Source organism: Podospora anserina, chromosome 5, assembly GCF_000226545.1.
Source record: "Podospora anserina S mat+ genomic DNA chromosome 5, supercontig 4".
Classification (NCBI taxonomy): Eukaryota; Fungi; Ascomycota; class Sordariomycetes; order Sordariales; family Podosporaceae; genus Podospora; species Podospora anserina.
In genome coordinates this window covers 187,021-209,466 of record NW_001914844.1, presented here as the reverse complement: position 1 = coordinate 209,466, position 22,446 = coordinate 187,021, and the positions used below count along the sequence as shown (strand labels likewise).

Sequence of the window (22,446 nt, the reverse complement as noted above, 5' to 3'; positions counted from 1 at the left end):
TTGTCCCTGATGCCGGGGGGGTGAAATAAAAAATACCATGCTTCAAGCCATGCGGAATTGTCGGATCAGCATGTCACCCTTCGGGCAGAATGTGGTGGGAATAGGACTTACACGGCTTGCCGGTTCTAGATACCCTGAGACAACAACAGCATAATGGTGTCATAACTCGCCATGCCGTACCTCCGCCCCATCCAACCCGCACCTTGACCTTTCCCCGGAAACAAGTTACTGGGATCACGTTCACCAACAAGCCAAGACGTAAGCATCTTATCTCTTCCATCCATCCCAGCGCCCGCCTCCGGGTCCCCATTTGGGGTCCGTCTGCGAATCATGGTAGAAAGAGCCCGGGCGTGTTGGTTGAGACACGCATGCAATGTCTGTCAAGCGAACCCCTTCAAGCGGTAGCAGCAAAAGTCCATTGATATCCAACAGTCCCCTACCACTCAGCCAAATCAATTGCAGTGGCCTTTGTCATCTGGGAGTGCCAGACACACCCAGTAACACTGCCGAGTACATGGCCCAAGAAAAAAACATATATGTAATCATCTTGGCCAATGTACGGGAGGGTTACACCCCGCCTGCGGGGAACCATCAATGTGTACAAAGGTTTCCTTGTCTTCTAGAAGGGCGGCTGGGCAGAGCGCCAAATGAGATTGGCTGTAATCTATTCCTGCGTCCATGGGTCGTACTCGGGTCCGGGCAACTCAAACCGCCCAAAGTTTTGATATGACGCGGTTAGATGGTTTACCCGGTTCTTGTCTTCTCGGATTCGCATCGATATGTTTCCATGCAAAAGCTTTCCAATATTACCACCAGACAAGACCTGGGCAAAACCCCTTCGGTGACCAGACAGTAGGATGCTACTTTATCGGTATGTCGGTCGGTATGTCGGGATGTTCTTCAACAGCAGGTGTCCGATCCTTTGCGTCAGCTATCGCCCACACATGATTGGTAGTTCCTGAGGTAAAATCACTTGTAGATAGGGGACATGGCTGTATCGTTGCTGATCACTACTTGATTCAACCGTTGCCAATGCTTGTAACTGCGAGTAACACGGGGTCCAATCAACGCCGCAGTTTCAACCACCTGCGAAGAGCTTCCCGGTCGACTGTATGCAACCCACTGATTCCGCTGCCTTCTTCGAGATATGGAAATTGTTCAATGGCATGCCAGACTGTCGGGATCTTGTGTCTTTCAGAAGAGAAACCCTCACCCGCATGGCGACGAACCGAGTCCAGAAGCAGCTGCTGACCCCTCATCTCCTTTATCTCCCCCGCAAAAATGGCCTCCGTGTCTGATGATGAGTCCGAGTCCGTATCGCCAGGGGTCACGGTGCATCTTGGCACAACCATTGCGACGAGTTGCGTGCGCCCGGCAGCGATTTTGGTGAAAACGGCAGCGTCTTGGACATCGTCATGGTGCATAATCAAGCCCTCGACCTCCTCTAACTGAACCGTTTGATTGTTGATCTTGACCCGGTTCTCTTGCCGTCCCACGACGCACAGCTCGTTATCTTCCCCGCTGCCTGTCTCGATATACTTGGCGAGATACCCTGTGCGAATGAACAGTCCGGTGGGTTGTGGGTGGTGGCTGTCAGAGGATAACACCCACGGAGGAACTTGCTGTTGCAAGGTTGACAAGAGGTAGGGAGAGGAAGCGGAAGAAAGCTCCGGGCCTTCCAGCCAAAGCTGTCCTACGCTCCCAATCGGCGCAAGTTCGTTGGGATTCTGCAGGCTTGCCAACCAAACTTTGCAGCGACCCGAGGGGATTCCTGGAAACAATGCGCCCAAGGCGGCATCGATGGACCTTCCGTTTCTCAGCGCTCCATCATGATTCCAGCGCATCACTTCACCCAAATCATGCTTGTTGAAGAGCGGAAGCCTGTCCAATCTGGAGGTCAGAGGAACCTCGGCCAGCACGCGAAGTGTATGCTCAAACTGATTCAGAATGCGATGTAGCTGCCGTTCAGGGAGGACTGCGGGGTCGTACAAAGTCTTGAGCAAAATCCTAGTCGCCCCAGGACCCTGCGTTGCTCCATCTCGGTTGATCGACTCCAGTTTGCAGCGTAGTATCAAGGCCGGTAGCGTCCGCGCCTGCCAAAGCACACGATCCATCCGTATCGGGGCTGGTGCGTCAGACGCGGCGGAGAACTTCGGAGGTAGCGCGGGGATGATGTTGAAAAGCGTCTGGAATTTGGACGAGACCTGGGCCGCTTCGTTCACAAGAGAGATGTTGGTCAAGCCGTACTGGAGTGCGGGGTGTGCTTGGAGTTGACGCAGCGAGGCTGCCCTGTCCTTCACGAGTTGCTCCACCGTCATGCCCTTGCGCTGTTGGATGTTGAGGTTGACTTGCATGGGCACCTCGACGTGCATCGGTCCCAGGGTTGATTCGAGGCCGCCAAGCGTCGGGGAGCGTCCAGAAAGGACAAATCCGTACGAGATGCTGTCGCTGTCGGCGTAAGTGGCCTCTGTAAGTGCCCAAGCGGCCTCGGCGAAGGTGGGGACGTGTGTTGGGGAGATGCTTCCGGGGCCCAGCTGGTGTGTCAAGACGATTTCTTTCTCCACGGCTTGGCTGGGGTAGGGTGTATGCCCAGGTGCAACAGGCGGGAAGATGACGGGAAGACGGCGGCTATCAAAGCGGGAGGCCCAAAAGGCCTTGGCGGCTCCTTCGTCGATGGCGAGGCAGTGAGCCACGAACTCTTTGAACTGAGGTCTTTCCGGAGGTGCTTCCCCGAGGAAGGCCATGACGATGTCCTGCTGAACTAGCGTGGTTAACGACCAGTAGTCCATAATGGCGTGGTGAATGGTCAGAACAAAGCTCCTGCCGATGAAGGCTGAGCGCAGAAGAGGGACCCCAAAGTCCATCCGTCGAGCCTGGTCATCTCTCAAATATTCCTCAACGTCTCCAGAGAGGTGTTCTGTGGCGTGGTCCTCCTTGATGACCACCTGTAACACTCCCAGCCCCCGACATTGAACCAATCTCGTGCGCAACACGGCGTTAGCCCTCACGACTCTCTGCAGAGCCCTGCACCACCGTTCAAGCTCTATCCCCTCATCAAAGGAGAGCACGATTTGAAACCATTCGGATCGGCCCGGCTGGCTGTGGCTGACATGGTCGAGTTGTTGATGTACGCAACTGTAGATGTCCTCAATATCCTTCGTCGAAATCTGGCACGCTTCGGCTATGATCTCGAGTGTTTCGTTGTCAATATCATCTCGCGAGAGAACCTTGGTGTCCATCATTCTTGCTGTTTTTCGTTTGTCGTGCTGGTAGAGGAGAAGGCTGGAAAGACGGGCGAGGATGCCAAACACTGCTAATTATGTCCACTGACTAGCCTCGGGGTAAGACGTGTACCTGTGTCACTTGCAGGTCGAGATGCTATGGTGATCGGGTGGGTTGCGTGGCTAGGGGGGTGTGAGTAACGAACGATAGGTAGGTATCCTTGTACCTTGGCAAAGATCAACATGCAGACCAAGGTTGTATTAGCGGGAAGGTTTGTCCCGGTCTTACATCTGTCTCTCCACAAGCACCCAATTTACTTGGGGGCATACGGCCGAGCCGGACCACACTTAGCTGGAGATGTGTCTGCTAGGTCGGTTGAGCGGAAGCTCGGGGGCCATGGTGGGAGTCATCAGCTGGGCCATTAACGGCCTTGCCATTTTCTCCCAGTCTAGTACCAAACCCCACATTCCAGTCTTGCCTGCCCTCCGCTCTTGCTCTTCAGAATTTCCTCATTCACAGCCACATATGTGTAATCTTGGGTGTGTGGCTGAGGTGGCGGAGAGTGGTAGTTGGTCATTGCAACTTGAACTGTTGCCTCAATGGCCTCGACGTTCATAGTCCAGTCTCCGTTGTTAACGGCGATTTTCCTCCTGGATAATAGAAATATTGCCGACGGGTATTGAAACAGTTGGGCACACCCGCTGGGTACGCCGCCTTTTTTTCACCCGGAAGAAAAAAGTGTTCCACTGTCTTGCCCACATGTCGGGAACTGTACCCTGTAAGAAAGTGTGGGACACCAGTACATTGACTATGACTGTTTGTCTCGAACTTGAAACTTCAAGGAAGGGAAAAACGTATCATCCCAGATACACTAAGACAAGAGTGCTGCCAGCAGCGAGTAAGGAAGCCGTCGGCACGGTGAATAGATCATGAGCGACCCAAACTACCTAACCATGAGGACGGTGAGCAAAGCTTGAATTCTGAGCGAGGTGGGTAGATTAGAGCCCAGATAAGCCAGTTTAAAACCCCATGATTCAGGTTATAAGAGGAGGCACAGGGTAACGAGGAATCCCAACATATCGTGCTGCCCTTTGAAAAGATGGCCATGATGGCATCTCGCACTTGGAGAAGGTTGCAATCGCAACATACCCGGATCATCTCCGCGCAGAGTGGGAAGAGGACCCCGCATCATGGGAAATAAGGAAAAATGAAGTCCATCAATCTTAACCGAGCGCTTGCCAGGGCCCCTCCAGGGAAAGGCAGATATATGAGGAGACGGGTAGGCACCTATGGATGAATTTACTCGGATGTTCTAAGCCATCACACTTGTGTGGTTATCCCTACAGCTCGTCAACCCCATGATCACGTCCATGAAAATAACTGCAGCATCATTGCTGGCAGGGGCGTCAGCAGTGAATACCTCACTAAGCCTTGTTCCCGCATCTTCAATCTCGCAGTCACATGTGCCGCAGTTCGTCAGCTACTCCTTCGAGCCGGCCTTCTGGGTCGAGTTCTTCGGCGAACCAGACGCCCCCCGCAACCTGACGTACACCCTCCTCAACCACCTCCACGAGCGCGGTGCTCGTCCCATCATCAGGGCGGGAGGCATCACGATGGACAGCATGATATTTGACCCTTCCCAGAAAACATCTGTTGTCCGCACTGAGAACAGCAAAGGAGGCATCTACCGAACCACCATCGGGCCAGCCTTCTACCGCTCCTGGGACAACTTCCCCGAGGGCACCACGTTCGTCTCTACTCTCAACTTTGGCAACAACTCTGTCCCCATAGCCAGAGACCTTGCCCTCGCATCCTACAACCTCCAGAAAGACAAGATCATCCACTATGAGCTAGGCAACGAGCCCACAAACTATCCCACCTCTCGCTGGCAGGGAAGCACGAAGGCTTACGTCGATCAATGGCTCTCCTTTGTTAATCAGATCAACAGTGCTCTGGGTGGCAACCGGACTGGCCACAGCAGCGGAAAATGGTGGGCATCAAGCGCAACAACCGACATCACCCCTCTCAAGGTCCGTCCAGCAGACCTCATCCCGGCCGGCATCAACAACACCGGCCAAGTCTCGCAGTACTCCATCCACTCGTACGCGTTTGCAACTTGTGACCCCGCTCGTGAGCGATTGGCTACAATCCCGAACATCCTCAACCACACTGACCTACTCCGCTACGCCGACCATGAAATCTATCCTTCTGCCAAGCTAGCCATGCAGCAAAAGGGTGAGTGGGTGATCGGGGAGTTCAACTCGATTGCTTGTAGCGGAAAACCAGGAGTATCAGACTCGTTTGCACAGGCGCTGTGGACGGCAGACGTGGAGCTAATATACGCCGTGAGAAACGCGACAAGCGTGCACTTGCACCAGGGGGCAACGTTGGTGTTCCAGAGTAACCAGCAGCTGAACACACCTGGAGATGATGGGACGCCGGGATTTAGCAGCTATTCGTTGTTGTACCCGATCAACTCGACCAAGAGGGGCGAGGCGAGGGTGTTACCGGTGTTTGTCAGTCAGCTACTGGTGGTGGAGGCACTGAGTGAAGGGGGGAGGATTGCTGCGCTAAAGACGCCCCGGGGGATTGCAGAGAGGGAGTTTTCGGCGTATGCGATATTTGATGCTGCTGGTACGAGGGTGACCAAGATTGTGGCCTTGAATTTGAAGCTGTATTATGCTGGACAGCAGGAGCAAAGAGGGGAGGTTGTGTTGGATTTAGGGGCTCATAGAGGGGCGACGGTTAAGCGTATGACTGCTCCATCAGTGGATGAGAAAGACGCTGCCAAGGTGACGTGGGCTGGGCAGTCGTTTAAGAATGGTGTTGCTGTGGGCCAAGTGGCTGAAGAAAGTTTGGAAGCGCGAGGAAAATTGTCGGTTCGGGATAGTGAGGCAGTCTTGTTGACATTTGAGTAAGCATCGATGCTATGCTGGCTTGTCAGTTATGCCTTTTTCATGATACTGCTCGATGACAACTGCTCTAGGTGACAGGCGGATAGCAGTCAGAGGCATTTGCCATGACGGGTGCGCGGCAGATGAAGCCAAGTGATCGACTTCAACTAGACCAGGCTTTCACGGCGAGGTAGTACTTGATCATCTGATGACGTCTAGAGGCGATATTTCATTTTTGTGACAAGTTGAGGTGGGAGACTCGCGAAACATGGCCCGAGCGTTCGAAGTGTCCAGGCCGTGGGGGTCGAGATGATGAAACTGCACTCACCACCTTGAGCTCCCAGGCTCGCAAACATCAAAACGTGGCATGTTGGAAGTGGTCGTTGTTCTCTTGTACATACATGAACGAGTGTCTGGGCCTGGTAGGCGCCCTGGAGCCATATGTCATGCAGGATGGAAATGCCTACATGACGCTCACCACGTGCCAATCTGGATGTCGAGGTCTAACCGGTGTTGGAGCTGGTCCAAGCGTCTTTCTTGCAGGTGCCGCTGATGGAGCTGTTTCTGGCCAATCAGAGCCTTTCAACCCACCCTCTCAGCGCGTCCTTGGCTGGCTGGGCGGTGGGCGGGCAGCCGCAGGCACCCTAGGGAGGGGGACAACCGCTGGGTCGACCTCATTTCTCATTTCGACACATTCAAGAGCTTCCCATCGCATCAACCGACGACACAAACCTCACAGAAGCCCAGCCGCAGGAGCCGGCGACGCTGATTACAATAGAACCCCTTTCTTCCCGAACGTCGGCTACCTCGTCCCCTGTACCATTATTTGCATTCAAGGAAATTTCTGTACGTTTGGGCCTCCAACTCCTGTCCCCCAATCTTCCCCTCCTCGTGTCTTCCGGCGCCGGCTTTGGGCCACCACCACTTGTCCACCTAGTCCTCTCACCAGCAAGCTACATCATATCGCCGGGTGGTGTATAGGACACACTCTAGCCAAGGCCTCCTCTTCACATGCTGCGACACCCTACCCGCTTGGACTTCGCATCGCACATTGTGCTGTTGTTTGTCCACCCCACCACGAGGCTTCGGCAAACACCTCCCCGATTATCTTGGCCAGGGCAGCCAGCAAGCTAACCCTCTCCTTCTTCGTCAGATACTAGACATTAAGATACCCGTCCGTTTTCGCTGCGCTTTTTCTGTCGCTGCAGCTTTCTCGGACACCAGAAATACACACAGCCGCCTGCCGATTGGGCACGCATCGCTTCCCTCGGCCCCTTTTGCGCGACACCCCACTTGATCACAACACATCACAACCTGCCTTGGAGCCAACAGCCACCATGTTTTGGAGGTTCGGCGGTTACAATGTCTCGGCCATCGATACGATCCTCGAGAAAGAGTCCTTTCAACTAGAGGAGCTTCTCGATGAAAGCGACCTCATCCAAGAGCTTAAGCAGCACAATCCCAAACTCGTTGAATACCTGCGCGAGCAGCAGGTGCTTGAGAAGCTTCTTCAATATGTAGTAGCGCCAAAGCTCAAACCTGTCGCGGCGCCAGATGCCGATGAGGAGGAGGAGCAAGAGGATGACGAGATCGGAAGGCCACCTGTTTTTCCCACCACCAGGTCTCGGTCGTCATCACGAGCGACCGAGCCCAGCGGCCAGGAGGAAAATGAAAAGAAGCGCAATCGATGCGCCTTCGTGGCGGCCGAAATACTGTCCTCAGACAACTACTCTATCCACGAGGCTCTTATGGAAAGCAGACCCCTCCTCCGGAATTTCTGGGAGTTCCTCAAGAGGCCGACGCCGCTCGATCCTTTGCAGGCCAGCTACTTCACCAAAGTAAACGAGTCTCTCTTCGATAAAAAGACGGAAGAAATGCTGGACCTTCTCAAGTCGTTTGAGGGAGCCATTGCCGATATTTTGAGACATGTGGACTGCCCCATGATCATGGATCTGCTGTTGAAGATCATCAGCTTGGAGCGCACAGAGAGCGGCCAAGGCGTTGTTGAGGTATGACATGTCAAGCTCGCGAGGGGAGGGAAATGACTGACAGTGACCTTTCTGCAGTGGCTATATACCCAGAACGTGATGCCAACTCTTCTCTCCTTCCTCGGACCAGAGCACAGCTGGGCCACCCAAACATCGGCCGCCGACTTCATCAAAGCCATCATCACTGTCTCAGCCAACGCTTCCCAAAACGAACAGACGTGTATCGGTCCGAACGAGCTGACAAGACAGCTGGTCTCCCGCCCTTGTGTCGAACAGTTGATCCAGTACATGCTGGGGGGTGGCAACCCACTCACGTGCGGTGTCGGCATCATCATTGAGGTCATTCGCAAAAACAACTCGGACTATGATCCCGAAGGCGTCGACGCCAACGCTCCTCCGTCGTGTCGCGACCCCATTTATCTCGGAACCCTTCTTCGCCTCTTTGCCGACCACGTTCCAGATTTCATGAGCCTGATCATGAACTCGACGGCACAAAAAGAACGTCTTTCCTCCACTTTCGGCGATAAGATCGAACCCCTTGGCTTTGATCGCTTCAAGACCTGCGAGCTAATGGCAGAACTTTTGCACTGCAGTAACATGGGCCTCTTGAACGAGGTTGGTTCTGAGCAGTTTATTGCTGCCCGTGACGCTCAGCGACAACGGTTGAGAGAAGAGGGCCGTTTGATCCCTGCTCGTGGGGTTGATGAAACGCCATCATCGACCGAGGATCTGACGATGCGCACGTCGCAGTCATCGCCTGCTGAGGAGAGGCGGAAGCTTGAGGTCATGAACATATCTGCCGATGACGATGGGTTTGAGGAAGTGAGCCATGACACCTCGGACGATGTTTTGGAGCTCCCGGATGCCCCTGCGCCTACCCAAGCCCCAACATTTTCCATGCTTGAAAAGGACGACGCGGACTTTGTTGATGAGCCACTCAGTTCACCAAGGCTGAACTTTAAGGATCTTGACGCGGAAAAGAGAGCGGAGTCACCACCGGCCTTCGAGGATCCTGATCTGGTCGTCGCGCCTCTGTCGCCCACCAAAAAGGCAGCTCAAACTGGTGCAAGCAAGGATCAACAGAGCCCACCCAAACCAGTGACTGACGAAAAAGAGCCGCAAACTTCGGACAAGAGCAAGGAAATCTCCACGGCGGAATTGCCTGCGTTGAGCACCGAGTCCTCCGTCCCCAAGGCTCTTGATGCTGCCGATACGTTGTCTCCCCACCCTGGTGACACGCCGGCTCCTTTATTTTCCAGTGCTACTGCCAAGGGTGATGAGGCCAAAGATAAGACTGAGCAAACGTCAGAGCCATCGCCATCGCCACCAAAGGCCGAAGCTGCTGAGGATTCACCTGCCGGCGCCAACGCCAATGAGACCACGGGGGAAATTTCCATCATCATTGCCCCCGCCAGCGACAGCGCCACTCCTGCTGAGGGAGCCTCAACCGCCCCCCGGCCGGTGGTCGGCGACTATCTCAAGATGCAGTTTGTTCGTCAGGAAGTGGTGCCCACCATCCTTCGGTTCTTCTTCAAGTACCCTTGGAACAACTTCCTTCACAATGTTGTCTACGATATCGTGCAGCAGGTGTTCAACGGCCCTATGGATCGCGGTTTCAACCCAACGCTGGCCATCAGTCTCTTCGAGGCTGCCGACATCACCAACCAAATCATCAACGGTCAGCTCGCCAGTGAAGAGTCGCAGGCCCAACACAAGACACGCATGGGTTACATGGGCCATTTGACGCTGATCGCCGAGGAAGTGGTCAAGTTCACGGAGCGTCACCCCCCCGAGCTGCTCAGCGAGGTTGTCTTGGACAAGGTCATGGCGCAGGATTGGATCAGCTACGTTGAGGGCGCGCTTGCTGAAACTCGCGAGCGTGATAATGCCATTCTTGGAGGGGTCAGGCCCGAGGTTGCTATGAGCAACCGGGCCGCCCAGTCTAGTTTGGTGGGCGTCGGCCTCAACGGACTGAGCTCAATCGGGCTGGGGGGAAACAACTCCAACACTCTTGCCGAGGCTGGCCTGGGTGGCGGGTCAGACTTGGGTGGCGGGTCCGGTGCCGGTGTCTCGCCGTTTGGGATCAGCAGTGGTACCATGATGAGCGGTTTCGGCAGCTCGAGCGATGAAGATGAGGACGAGGAGCAAGAGAGCGAGGAGGATGTCAATAACGAGGTTGGTGAAGATTTTGTTAGTGTGCAGTATTTTCTCCCAAGTGGGTTGCTTGATCCTCCAGAGGACCGTTCTAGCATCACCGAGGTGCCGTGGGGGTATGGGGATTCTCTGAGAGGCGGCTACCGATTCGGTGCACGGGCCGAGTCGAGTGACTCGGAAGGGTCAGATTACGGGGAAGGGCATGAGAGCGACGACCAAACTACCAGTCCTAACACATCGGCGTTTGACGAAGAAGAGGCTGCCCACAACGAGGCCCTGGGCTTTGGGGATATCAGGCAACATGGGTCTGTGGCGAGGGACGTTCCAGACGACACCGGAAGCCGTGATCCTCCATACGACCACGTGCTAGACAGTCGGGATGGGCCCAACCCATGCACAGAAGACGACAAGGCTCTCAGTCTATTCATCCAGAGCATGATCGACGCCCGCACCCGAGGGCTTGATGAATCCATGGACACGTCAGAGTGATTGGGAAGGAATAGTGGAAAAGAGTTGGGTATCAAGGGGTTCTTTGGCGATATTTGCATCTTTTTTTTTCTTGACAGAGGATTACAAGGCATTTTGAGCAAGCGCTAGACGAGCGGGGTTCCCCGGTACTATGGTTTCCAAAAGTCTTTTGGCTCTCCGGTTCTCCTATCCTTATTTTTCTTTGGCATACAAGTGGCGCGAGTCGGTCCCCCCTTCCATTTCCATACCGTTTGCCTTTGAGCCATGTTGAGGGTTCCTTTTCCACTTTTCCAGACCTACCTGTCCAAACCAATACGGCCCTTCTCCCCTGTGTTGCCATCACAACCTTTTGCAGACAAAGTGCTAACCCTGGCTTGGCTTTCAGTTTCGTGCGTATACCGATCCGTTGAATGCCAACTCGTCCAATTCCTTGAACCCGCCATCGATCCCGCCACCGCCGCCACCTCCACCACCTCTCAACATTATGCCGTCTAGAGCCCGTATGCAGCTGGCGGCTCGCCTAGCCAAGCGGAATGCGGCTGCGGCTGCGGAGAATGGCGGGCAGGAAGGAAGCTCGTCCAACACGGACGACGGGACTTCGGATGCCTTCACCCTTCCCAGCCTGTCAGCAAGCGAGCGACTGCGCAACCCGTTTGCCGATGACGGTGATGACGAGGACAATAGCAGCGACGAGGACAACCTCGACAATGCCGAGGACGAGGGAGGCGCAAGCAGCTCGGCGTGGAACAGAGGTTCGTGGTGGAGAGGTGTCGTTGGCGGTCGCAGTTCAAGCAGGAGACAAGGCGATAATGAGAATCAAGAGAAGGAACGCTTCGGCGACGGGCGGGATGACACTGACGATTCGGATGATGCCGTCCACGAAGACGACATTGACGACGAGGAGTTTGGTGATTTCGCCATGCCCGAGGTTCAGTCGTCGGGAGCCATGGTCAGCGGGATCGATCCAGCCAGGGAGAAGATTCTTGTCAAGCCCATGGCTCTTCACCCCAGTGCTGCCAAGAGCTCGTTTGGCAGCTTGTGGCCTTTTGGGGGTCAAGGCTTCGGTGCGAACAAGGAGAAGGAGCAAGAGAAGATGACAGAGGGCGAGCCGGGGACGTCGACGTCGTCATCTTCTCCTGCCAATGCCATCACCGAGGAGCCGGTGGAACTTGGCAAGGAAGAGGATGAGGGCGTCATTGGAGAGGATGGGCAGAAGATCAACAGGGCGGTAGAGGCGAAGAGGAGAACGAGTATCGAGGACCCGGACGACGATGATGTGGGTGGGGAGGAGATCATTGTGCATAAGGGACCGGGAGTGCATTAGGTCAAGGGGATATACCAGGTATGATGATGCTTGCATTTTGGGACGAGTGATGGGTGCATGCATGAACGGTAGCATGGGGGAGGGGGGCATGGCATACAAGAGGTACCCTGCAGGTGGTCAGTTGTGATGAGTTGAGTGACGACGGAGGATGGAGGATGGAGTTTGCGATCTTTTTGAGCACGTACTTGTATTTGTAGTGGAATTGATGTTTGTTTTTATGTCATCATGTCGGGTGGTGTTCTGGCCAGGCTCGCCTCGCCAGGCCTTTTGGAAGTGGGCATGTGGATGTGGAGTGGAGCCGCGGGCCGGTGGGCGGTGATCGACGGTGGGGTTCTTGGCGCGCGTTCCTGGATTTCGAACATGGGCTTTATTAAGTCTTCTTTTTCAGTTCACAGCTCTTTGCAGAGACGAGATGCTTTGGTGTTTGGCCTTTTGGGCTGTTGATTCCTCATGATTGTGACTCCAACTGGGATAAGCAGAGCTACAGAAGTACGTGCGAGTCTTGAGGGTTGGTTGGTTTGCTGTCAGTTGAGTTGAGTGGCCAAGACTGCCCCGCGCACGGTTGGGTGGGTGCCTTGCATCTCAACTTGCTTGTCGCATGACTTTGCAGACTTGGAATGTTTTGCGCCGGGCACTATATCAGCTGAAACTACGTGTCTCCCGATCTGTTCAGCATGTCTGGGAGTCTTTATCGACCTTGGGCTATCCATGCGCCCAACTTTTATTTCGGATAGGTGATCCGGGTTGGGTTGGGTGAGTCGAATGTCTTTGGAGGCGATGTGATTGCCCCTCCCCGCCACCCTGAGCTGGTTTGAGGGGCGCGGGACAGTGTTTGAGATCTTGTCGTGCGATTCGTTTCTCCTGTCTTGGATCGTTGGAACTTGATTATCTTGTAGATGTTATAACACGACCTACCCCAACTTGCTCTACCTACCTGGACCTAACCCCGAATACTTGACGACGCCCGCGCACGAACAAGAAGGAGACCTATGATACCCCGCGATCGAGATATTTTTGCGCGATAGCACTTGCAGAAAGAAATGGACAACTCTGCGCCAGCGTCAGGACAGAATGACACCACCGCGACGACGAGTAGAGCATTGACCCACGAACCACCCCCTTTCCTCTCGAGGATAACCCGCCTCTCCCGAATCTACACGGCGAAATCGCTAGCTTTTCCTTCGGCCTGGCTCAGGGAGTGGAAGGAGTACTTTTACCCGCCGTCGACGAGGCCGGATATAGTGAAGAGTTATGAGTGCAGGCCTGATTTGCCTGTCCGGTATGTGCCCTGCCCAACCCCCCGCCCCTCTCCCTGTTTCCCATCTATCCGATGCCATGGAATTTGCTGATATTTACTGTTGGGTTATGCAGTATCTTCTTCCCCTCCTCCTACGACCTAACCTCCCCCTCCACCCTCCCAACTCTCTTCACAGTCCACGGCTCCGCCGCCGCGCCTTTTGTCCTGGGCACTCCGAGAGATGACGACGAGTTCAACCGGACATTTGCGGATAAATACCACGTCTTGGTGATAGCGCTGAACTACTCCAAAGCCCCTGCTTCGGTGTTTCCCGCACCGGTGCACGACGTGGAGGCTTTGCTGGTCGATGCGTTGGGGGATGAGAGTCTTCCTATAGACAGAACGTCTCCAAGGGGGGTGGACGACGATAAGAAGAAGGGACGGGTGGGGATACTGGGTTTCGGTGCGGGGGGGAATTTAGCGATGGCGGTGACGCTGCTTGAAGGGGTGAAGAGGGAGGAGTGTTGCCCGGGAGTGGTGGTCAGTTGGGGGGGTTGGCTGGATCTTGCGGCGGGCGGTGGGGAGGAGGGGGCGTGGAGGTGGGGGTATGTGCCTTATGGGGTTGACTTGAGGGACGGGTTGGTTAGTCCTTTTTATGCGCGGGGTGGGGAGGGGTTTAGGGGGTTTATTGCTGGGGAGGGGGATGGGTTGGCTGGGGAGAATGAGGGTTTGGCTAGGAGGTTGGTGGGGAAGGGGGAGGTAAGCAGGAGGGAGATAAACTCGGAAGGGGGGGTTAAGAAAAGGTTGGAGAAAGAGGACGAGAGGTTTTGGTTTGAGGAGGGGAGGGTGAAGTGGGTGCTTGTGCCGGGGGTTGGGGCCGGGTTTGAGCATAGGGAGGTGAGGGAGGAGATGGGTTGGGAGGAGGAGGTGGTTAAGGATGCGGAGGAGAAGACGGAGTTGGTGATGGAGGAGTTAGGGGGCTGGCTGAGAAGGGTTTGGGGGGTGAATGGGTGATTGATATGACTGGGTGGACACTTTCGCTCTCGCGGTTGCTGTGGTTTGCAGCCTTTGCTGTTTTGCGGCCAGAATTGTGCTCTGATTCAACGATACTTGCAGTTTGATATTGTGGACGGGGGTGCATGATAGGCCCCACTTCCGGCCTTTGGAGCCAACAAATTAGATAACCCCTTGTGGTGTAGTTGGCTATCACGTTCGGCTGTAAAGGAATTTATTGATACCGAAAGGTCACCGGCTCGATTCCGGTCGAGGGGAGATGTTCTTTTTTGCTTTTCTTTCCTGCAGATGCTCCGCTACATAATTGTTATATCTGCTTATGGGTTTTGGAATCAATCCATGTTCATGATCGAGTCTGCATGCTCAATCTTTTGCAGATCGAGCGAGGTAGTCCAGGCGAAGCTGACTTTATATGCATGCCTTCATTGGAATGCCCCTGGAACTATCACCTCCTTTTCCATTCATGGCCCTGGCCCAATGATGGGGTTCCTAAAAAGTCTCTCTGGATCCGTGGAAGCCCTCTAAAGGCCTATTAGGTAACACAGGAAGCGTTTGCCTTCACGCAACGATGTCTTCCTTGATCTCACTGGAGTTTCCTATCATACTGTCCGGAGCGCGCAGGCTGGGCCGGTGGCTAGATGAAGGTTTTGTGGCTTGACGCCATGAAGTCATGTTATAGGGCATGTGACTCGTGAGCAAAACCTACCTGGGAGACGGCAGCTAAGCTTTCTCCTATGTAAGCCACTGTAAAAATTGATTCTGTTTCTCAACCATTCACCCAAGCCCACCCTCACCACACCCTCCAATGGCAGCAGCATAGGAACGATGGATGGTCGCGCCAAAACGATGAATGCTGCCCTTTCAACGGCGGATACTGGCCTCGAAACGTCGAATATGACCCCCGAAACGATGATGGATATCGACTCCGAGTCTTCACTCATCATGCGACTGCCTGTCGAGCTTCTACTCAACATCGCTTCCCACCTCCTGCCTCACAGCGCGATGCTCTTTGCCCTCACATGTAAGAAGCACTGGCAGATCCCAAGTAAGTAGATACGCAAACAGCTCGGTCCCAACCAACTCGAGGGAAACCCACCTAGCCGGTACCTCCACGCTCGTCGCTATCTCCTCTTGTATTTATACGGAGACTTGGAACACACGCACAGTCTATTGACGTGGAATTCCGGCTTTGGCGCTCCACGACCCTGGAGAGAATTTTGGGAGCTCAACGAGTGGGAGAAGGAGCGGGCTTTCAGCTGGCGCTATATGCCCGAGGGAAACGTCGACATAGGTGTATTCGTTTCAAATCGCGCCGAGGGTACGTGAATTTCTCGCCACTCAAGCCATTGGGGACCGTTCATCTAACAGTATCCCCACCTAGTTGACGAATACATGTTGATTTGTAAACCGCGTGGGAGATCTCGGAAGAAAAGGCGCTGGATACGAAACAAAAGAGGTTGCTTCGCGCCGCAAGGAGCAAATGAATTGATCATGTTTTCGGGACTGCTCGGACGGACACAAATGGAATGGCCGGAAGTTGAGATGGATCGAGAAATGCGGCCTAAATGGTACCTATACAATGTTAGCTAGGTAGATATCTTTTCAGTCCCGTTCGTTCCTTTTGTTTGCCTTGTTATTATCACAATGCACAGTCAGCGTGAGACATGCAATCCTGTCGGCCACATGGCAGACCCGCGAATCGAGACGAAGCTCGACGACCCCTCCCTCGCTGGCTTTTCTGGCTTCGACAGCTCGAGCGCCACAGAGCGGCATTCCCTGACCCCGAACGAGACAAGCGCAGCTGGTGTACGCCAATGGCAGCGACGCCTGCCTTTGTCTGCCTGTGCATGCCGTGGGAAGAGGGTAGGTGGAATAAAGGCGGCACCGGCGGCCCCCCCCCCCCCCCCGCCTTGAAGATCATGTCGTTAATCTGTCTTTTTGTCTCACCTCTCACCTCTCACCTCCAGCTGCGGGGACAATGAATCGCAACCTTAGCTGGTGCAAGGGAAAGATATCCAGAGAGTAACATTACTCTGACAACATATTATCTAGTGCTTTCCCGTCTAACCTCCGGCGGAACAGTTCACCACCTCCCTGGATATACCTAACGGCTATATACCGGACAGCTGGCACCGGAACGACGGAGTGGGATAGATTGTGACAGTACTCCCGCTCCATCGGTCCCTGGCTTTAGGCTCGTCCCATCCTGCATCATGGAGCAACCCCGGAAACACTCGGCCTCTCGTCCAATCGAGTATCTCCTCTCAGGCATCTCATCGACATCGGCCATCCTCACACGCTTCATCCGGTCTGTACGAGCCTCCCATTCCGATCTCTCTGCTGTCACCCGCGAGCTGTCCGACCTCAGGCTTTTGCTGGAGCTGCTTCGAGATGAGCCTTCTATTCCTTTGTTATTGCAGGCGCAAATGCTGCTGCTGCTGGAAAGCTGTGGGAATACGCTGATACGCATCGATTCAATCCTCACCCAATGCCGGAATGCAACAGACTGGAATCAAGCCGGACGAGCGCAGATCGGACAGTGCCGTGACGATATAGGATTATTTCGTGAGGTACTGGGACTTGCCTTAGATATCTTGAGCTTGTAAGTGGCCAGTCTTCTTCGTCCGCCGAATTTCCAAGGTGTTCATGTTAATTTTGTCCTGAAGAGACCCATCCCAACAAAGCAGTGCCTCTGAATCAAACACCATCAAAGAAAATGTCAAGGGCGAGGTTGAGCGATTGCGAGCCAAAACTCTGTCTAACGAAAAGCATGACCCGGACACCAGCGAAGTTCTTGACCTGTATCTGGATGCTGTTACCAACTGCGTTCGGTCCTATGAGAAGAAGTCACAGGCGGCACGCGAGAGGTCCGGGTCAGAAGATACCGTGTAAGCCGTCGAAGAGAACACCACCTACCTTGCAGAGATAAACTAACAATGGCCAGAACAACGGGAGATGTCACGAACCACGACACGCCGGGAATTGAACAGAACCTTGAAGCAGTCCGTTTGTCTCAGAAAACGCACGTACCAGCAACGAAGCACAGGACCAACGATGAGCCGGCAGGAGCAAGTTCAGCTTCCAATGCCAGGGCGCCAATGCCACATGAGGACGCCGACAAATGGACATCGTCTCGAACCAATGCCTTTTCTTATTACAGTGGCCAACCGGACTCCATCACGGTGAAGCGCCCTGAAGATCATGAGCCATTGCCAGATGTGCCACCAGTCCCTCCAGTCCCGCCGGCACAAGCACCTCCAACAGTGCCTCCACGGCCTCTGCCCGAATCGCCCACGCTACCAGGACGCTCCGGCACTTCGACGCCAGTCCCGCCGAGAGAGATCAATCTTCCACCGCCCCTGGCAAGATCAGCCTGGAGTCACGAAGATTCCCCGTCCACCAAGTCTGAGCCTCTCGGCTCGGGGGGTTATCTCGAGCCCGAGTCTCCCACCTTCTCCTCAGAGCGTTGGTCTGAGCCTGTCCAGGCCTCCCAGGGTTATCCAGAAACCGAGCGATCCCGTCAAATATCGGTTGCCCCGAGTGAAAGTCCACAGTCGGGACGAGAAAGCCCTCGTACCTCATTCTCGTTTAACCGCATCATGTCTGGTATCAGCGAGGTGTCGGCAGTTCGTTCCGACACTTCGAGTCCTCGGCGGCCATCTCCGGGCCCATCCATGGTCAGTGCCATGTCACCATATCACCAGTCACCTCCCTTTTCACCGCCACCCGAGTACCGTCGAAGTCCGACGCCCAGATCGCAGTGGTCGCCTGGGTTGGCGTCACCCAGTCTTGTCTCTCCCGGCCTCATGCCTCCAAGCACCAACAGTCCCAGCATCATCGCCCCCAGTATTGGATTCGCAAGCCAACTCGTCATACAACCGCCGGCAAAACACAGTGGGCATCAGGGTCGAATCGAGGTCACCCCCGCTCGCCATCTGACAGATAAGGCCAAGTCCACTCGGATCCTGCATATTGACACTTCACCAGCAAATATATTTGTAGCCACCAAACATGATCCCAAGACCGTCAAGATCTGGGCCATCGCCAAAAGCGCGCTGCATAGCACCATCAAAATCACGTCTTATGTGCAACCTCAGGTTCGATCCAGAGAGTACTTCATCCGCAGTCACGCAATCTTGTCGGAAAACGCCACCCTCATAGGTATCACAACCCACTTTGGGCTCACCCTCGAAATATGGAACTTTGCCAAAGGCGGCACCTCTGCCAAAAAGGTCCAGACCATCGACGAAGCCCACCGGTGGGCAGCCTCCAAGCGGGACGCTTACCACACCGACTACGCACCACTCGTAGTCTACCGCCCCAAAGGCGACCGAATCGACCGCTTCTTCCTCGCAAGACACCCCTCCGCCAAGAGACCCTTCTGGGAGGACTCAACCCACTCGATTGAGCTCCTCAAGGCCGAACTCCCCTTTGTCCCCAAGTTCCCCGAGCTGGCCTTCTCGTCCGACTCCCCTTTTTTGGTCGCAGCAGCCGGACCACGACCGGGTGACGCCCCCAGAGCTCACGCGACGATACTGATCGCGTGGCTCATGAAACCGACCTCTGACCACAAGCTCCGCGCTCGAACCCCCAACGCGACGGTGACGTCGCTCGAGGATGAAGACCGCCACAAGCCGTACAGAGTCCACATACCGGAATACCCCGCCTTGCAGACCGCCCTTCCAGCCTCGCTCATCGCGTGTGGGTCATTGGCGGTGTCGATTTGGATACCGGCCAACCACACCGACGTTGCCGTTCCGGGGGGGAAATATCGCCGACAACCACTCCCGGCACCGGAACGGTTTGTTGTCGTCTGGGACTTGCCTACCAACTCGACGAGGATATTCGCGATTCCTAATGTTCAGGCTTGTATCTCCCCCAACTGCAAGTATGTCGCTTATTGTGATGCGAACGCGGGGCAGTTTGTGATTATTGAGGTTGAGACGGCGGAGGAGATTTGGAAGTGGCCTGATGCGGTTAAAGGGAAAAAGAACAAGAACAACCACAACCATCTGGCGGGGTTTGGGGGCCAGTTTGAGGATTTGCACAAGGTGACGGTGTTTGAGTTTTCGCCGGATGGGGGGATGTTGGTTGTGGGGGATGATAAGGGGAGCTTGGGGGTTTATGAGGTGGAGAAGGGGGAGGAGAGGTTTGAGCTCGGGAGTGGGATGGAGGTTAGTTTGGCTGATGTGGGGCACTACCCGAGGGGGGTTGAGCAGCAGCAGCAGCAGCAGCAGCAGAGCAGTAGGTTTTCGGATTCGAGTTTGTATGTGCCGTTGGGATGGCAGGGTCAGCAGGGAGGGGGGGGTGGGAATGGGAGTGGGAGTAGTGGGGCTTTGGAGTGGACGGGGAGGAGGAACTGAGGTTGAGCAGGGGGTTGTTATGTCTTGTGGGATAGGGGTGAATTTTTTTTTTTTGCCGTCATGGAATGGTGAGTTTTGGTCTTTGGGATATATGGTTGTGAATGAGATACCCGGGGACGGCTGATGGGAGGCAAAGTTGAGGGAAACAGATTGTTTGGAAGGCTTGGTCTTTTGGTTCTTGTTTACCCCCTTTTAGTCATATAACTCCATAGGTTCTTCTCAGCTAAATGGTAACTTTTATATCTAAAAAAGCGTTTAGGAAATACTCGGTCCCTTTTAAGTGCACACGGTGGTTTAGCTGCCCTACTTGGAAGTCTAGAAATACGTGTTCGGGGCAACCAAAGAAGCTTACTCAAAGGCTAGCAGCATAGCGGGAGAGGGCTGAAAAGTTCAGAGATTCGGGAGGAGAAAATACATACACGATTGCCCTGGGGAAGAAAACATTGGCATGGTCGACAGACTGGTTTAGCAAAAATGTCAAAAGGATGGGGCCGAGCCAGGGCTCGAACCTGGGACCACTTGCAACAGCAATGAGAGGAAGTTCCCAAAGCAAGTATGCTACCACTACACCACACGGCCTTGGATGGATTGATGGAAAAGCACGTCGAAAATTGGATATGTAATGGGTTAGCGTTCTTTAGTTTTGCAACATTGGTCTCTTGGTTTCTACTGACTTTGCGGTGTTTAGTTGTGACGATGGAAAGTTTCGAAGCATGTGGATGGGATCTGGATAAGGGTTTCGGGATATGACGTGTTTGACTATTAATTGATGTAGATGTTCTGACACTCATGAAATGGGAACCGGTCTTTACCCGACTCGGCCCTTCAAATCTCCATAACCCTCGCCGGATCAATCTTATACTCACGGGAGGCCTACTGCTTTGTCCTCGCCTCCCCATCGCTGGCAGGCCGTGGTGTCTGACCCTTTTCAGCTGCATCATCAGAAGAGCTTTCACCCTTGCTCACCAGCCCAAACTCCGTTTCGTGCTCCTTTCGAAGTGGCACATGCTTCTCAACAAACGTGGCAAGGAAGCCTAGACCGGCCATGCCAACAATGACATACCAGACCGCATTGAGAGCGTGGACGTAAATCCCGATCAGCGCGCTCCGGATGTCAGCTGGCAACGACCGGATCCCGCCCTCCGCCTCCGAGGCAGACACGAAAGCGTACGCGGCTCCATCCGCCAGGAAAGACTTGAGCTCCCGGCTCAACACTGTGTTGCTCTCCAGCCGTGTGTTGAACTGCCCGTTGAAGACGATACTCGCCATCGTGACGCCCCACACCAGGCCAAACGACCTCACAAAGCTGTACGTCCCCGTAGCGACGCCGACATCCTTCTCCTGCAGCGGTGCCAGCGTCGATGGAAGCGTGGCGGTAAAGATGACAGCCGTTCCCGCCGAAGCCAAAATCTGAAACCCAACCCACGTCCCCGTGCTCGAGTTCTCGCTGAGCAACGAGAACAACCCAACCCCGATCGCGCTGAAGGCAAACCCGACAAAATGCAGAGGGATATACAACCCCGTCTTTGACATGAAAAACCCCGTCATCCCCCCCAGAGGGATGATCGCCAGCGCAAACGGCAAAAAGTACACCCCCGCCGTCAACGGGCTCACCCCGAGCACACCCTGGAAGTACACGGGCAGAAAATAGCTAATCGCCTGCAGCACCACACCCCCGAAAAAGATAATCACAAACCCGGCCGCCGATGTCCTATGTTTAAACAACCTCATCGGCATGCTCGGCTCAACAGGACCCCACCTCTTCCCCTCAGCGGACTGATGAACATGAAACGCCACCCACCCAGCCACACCCATCACTATCGGAACAACAATCTTTTCGCTCTTCCAAGGGTAACCCCTCGTGCCCCCCATGATAAGCCCAAAGAACAGGCTGACCATACTGGGTATAAACAGCCCGTTGCCCACCCAATCAACCCGTCTCACCACCTCCCCCCACCCCAAACTCTGATACCTCACCCGGAGAAGCAACAAAACAACAACGAACCCAACAGCAGAAACAGGCAGGTTGAGCCAGAAGATCCACCTCCAATCCGCCCTCGCCAACGCACCTCCTATGATGGGGCCGATGGTGGTCCCAATAGCAGCGGTGCTCAAGACAGCACTTAGATACGGCCCTCGATGCCTGGGGGGGATCATGTCACAGATGATGATATCGCTCAGGACGTACAACCCCCCCGTTCCGAGCCCTTGGACTGTTCTTCCCGCGATGAGCATGGCAACGCTGCTCGCTCCACCGGCGATGCCTGACCCGAGGGCGAACAAGGCGATGGAGACGAGCATCGGGTTGCGACGGCCGAAAATGTTGGATATCTGCCCGAAGAAGGGCTGGGGGGCGGTGGAGGCGAAGAGGTAGGTGTTGGCTATCCAGACGTAGTCATTGCTGGAAGCCGGGGAGCCGTGGTTGAGGGAGTGGGTTATCGTCGGGAGGGAGGTGGTGATGATTGTTGCGTCGATGGCGGAGATGAAGGAGAGGAGGCAGAGGACGAGGAAGACGAGCCAGATGCGGAGGGAGTGGGTGAACTTGTCCGCTTCTTTGACTACTGTGGGGGAGGTCTTCTCGGCGGTGTCGTGGTGGGAGGGGGTTTGGAGGAGGGAGCCTGGGTCGGCGGGGGAGGCTGTTGGGCCTAGGGGAGCCGCCATGATTTGGTGTGAGCTCTGGTGATAATGGAGCTGACTGTAAGAAAGAGGTGAAGTCGAGACAGAGGACGGAGAAGGATCAAGCGGGTACGGCGTTCAAAAAGCCGTTTGAGCTAGTCCGTAC

At 54.8% G+C, this 22,446-nt stretch overlaps 8 protein-coding genes across 8 annotated transcripts, besides 2 other annotated features; 6 read left to right on the top strand and 2 right to left on the bottom strand.

Annotated features, from left to right (window-relative positions):
* Positions 1 to 1,064: 1,064 nt before the first annotated feature.
* On the bottom strand, positions 1,065 to 3,242 carry PODANS_5_3740 (uncharacterized protein; the record flags this gene model as incomplete). The annotated part of the gene is made up of 1 exon (XM_001904883.1): positions 1,065 to 3,242. The coding sequence occupies one exon, from the start codon at positions 3,240 to 3,242 to the stop codon at positions 1,065 to 1,067; it is 2,178 nt and encodes a 725-aa protein (XP_001904918.1).
* Positions 3,243 to 4,580: 1,338 nt separating this feature from the next.
* On the top strand, positions 4,581 to 6,140 carry PODANS_5_3730 (uncharacterized protein; the record flags this gene model as incomplete). The annotated part of the gene is made up of 1 exon (XM_001904882.1): positions 4,581 to 6,140. One exon carries the CDS (start codon positions 4,581 to 4,583, stop codon positions 6,138 to 6,140), a length of 1,560 nt encoding a protein of 519 aa, XP_001904917.1.
* A 1,313-nt stretch (positions 6,141 to 7,453) lies between these two features.
* Positions 7,454 to 10,747, top strand: PODANS_5_3720 (uncharacterized protein; the record flags this gene model as incomplete). Its single annotated transcript, XM_001904881.1, has 2 exons — positions 7,454 to 8,125; positions 8,198 to 10,747. The coding sequence occupies 2 exons, from the start codon at positions 7,454 to 7,456 to the stop codon at positions 10,745 to 10,747; spliced, it is 3,222 nt and encodes a 1,073-aa protein (XP_001904916.1).
* Positions 10,748 to 11,210: 463 nt separating this feature from the next.
* PODANS_5_3710 (uncharacterized protein) lies at positions 11,211 to 12,050 on the top strand (the record flags this gene model as incomplete). The annotated part of the gene is made up of 1 exon (XM_001904880.1): positions 11,211 to 12,050. One exon carries the CDS (start codon positions 11,211 to 11,213, stop codon positions 12,048 to 12,050), a length of 840 nt encoding a protein of 279 aa, XP_001904915.1.
* A 1,040-nt stretch (positions 12,051 to 13,090) lies between these two features.
* PODANS_5_3700 (uncharacterized protein) lies at positions 13,091 to 14,301 on the top strand (the record flags this gene model as incomplete). The annotated part of the gene is made up of 2 exons (XM_001904879.1): positions 13,091 to 13,305; positions 13,422 to 14,301. 2 exons carry the CDS (start codon positions 13,091 to 13,093, stop codon positions 14,299 to 14,301), a joined length of 1,095 nt encoding a protein of 364 aa, XP_001904914.1.
* Positions 14,302 to 14,471: 170 nt separating this feature from the next.
* Positions 14,472 to 14,559, top strand: a tRNA (tRNA-Tyr).
* A 1,955-nt stretch (positions 14,560 to 16,514) lies between these two features.
* On the top strand, positions 16,515 to 16,907 carry PODANS_5_3690 (uncharacterized protein; the record flags this gene model as incomplete). Its single annotated transcript, XM_001904878.1, has 1 exon — positions 16,515 to 16,907. The coding sequence occupies one exon, from the start codon at positions 16,515 to 16,517 to the stop codon at positions 16,905 to 16,907; it is 393 nt and encodes a 130-aa protein (XP_001904913.1).
* Positions 16,908 to 17,237: 330 nt separating this feature from the next.
* Positions 17,238 to 19,664, top strand: PODANS_5_3680 (uncharacterized protein; the record flags this gene model as incomplete). The annotated part of the gene is made up of 1 exon (XM_001904877.1): positions 17,238 to 19,664. The coding sequence occupies one exon, from the start codon at positions 17,238 to 17,240 to the stop codon at positions 19,662 to 19,664; it is 2,427 nt and encodes an 808-aa protein (XP_001904912.1).
* Positions 19,665 to 20,152: 488 nt separating this feature from the next.
* Positions 20,153 to 20,243, bottom strand: a tRNA (tRNA-Pro).
* Positions 20,244 to 20,537: 294 nt separating this feature from the next.
* PODANS_5_3670 (uncharacterized protein) lies at positions 20,538 to 22,325 on the bottom strand (the record flags this gene model as incomplete). The annotated part of the gene is made up of 1 exon (XM_001904876.1): positions 20,538 to 22,325. One exon carries the CDS (start codon positions 22,323 to 22,325, stop codon positions 20,538 to 20,540), a length of 1,788 nt encoding a protein of 595 aa, XP_001904911.1.
* Positions 22,326 to 22,446: the final 121 nt, after the last annotated feature.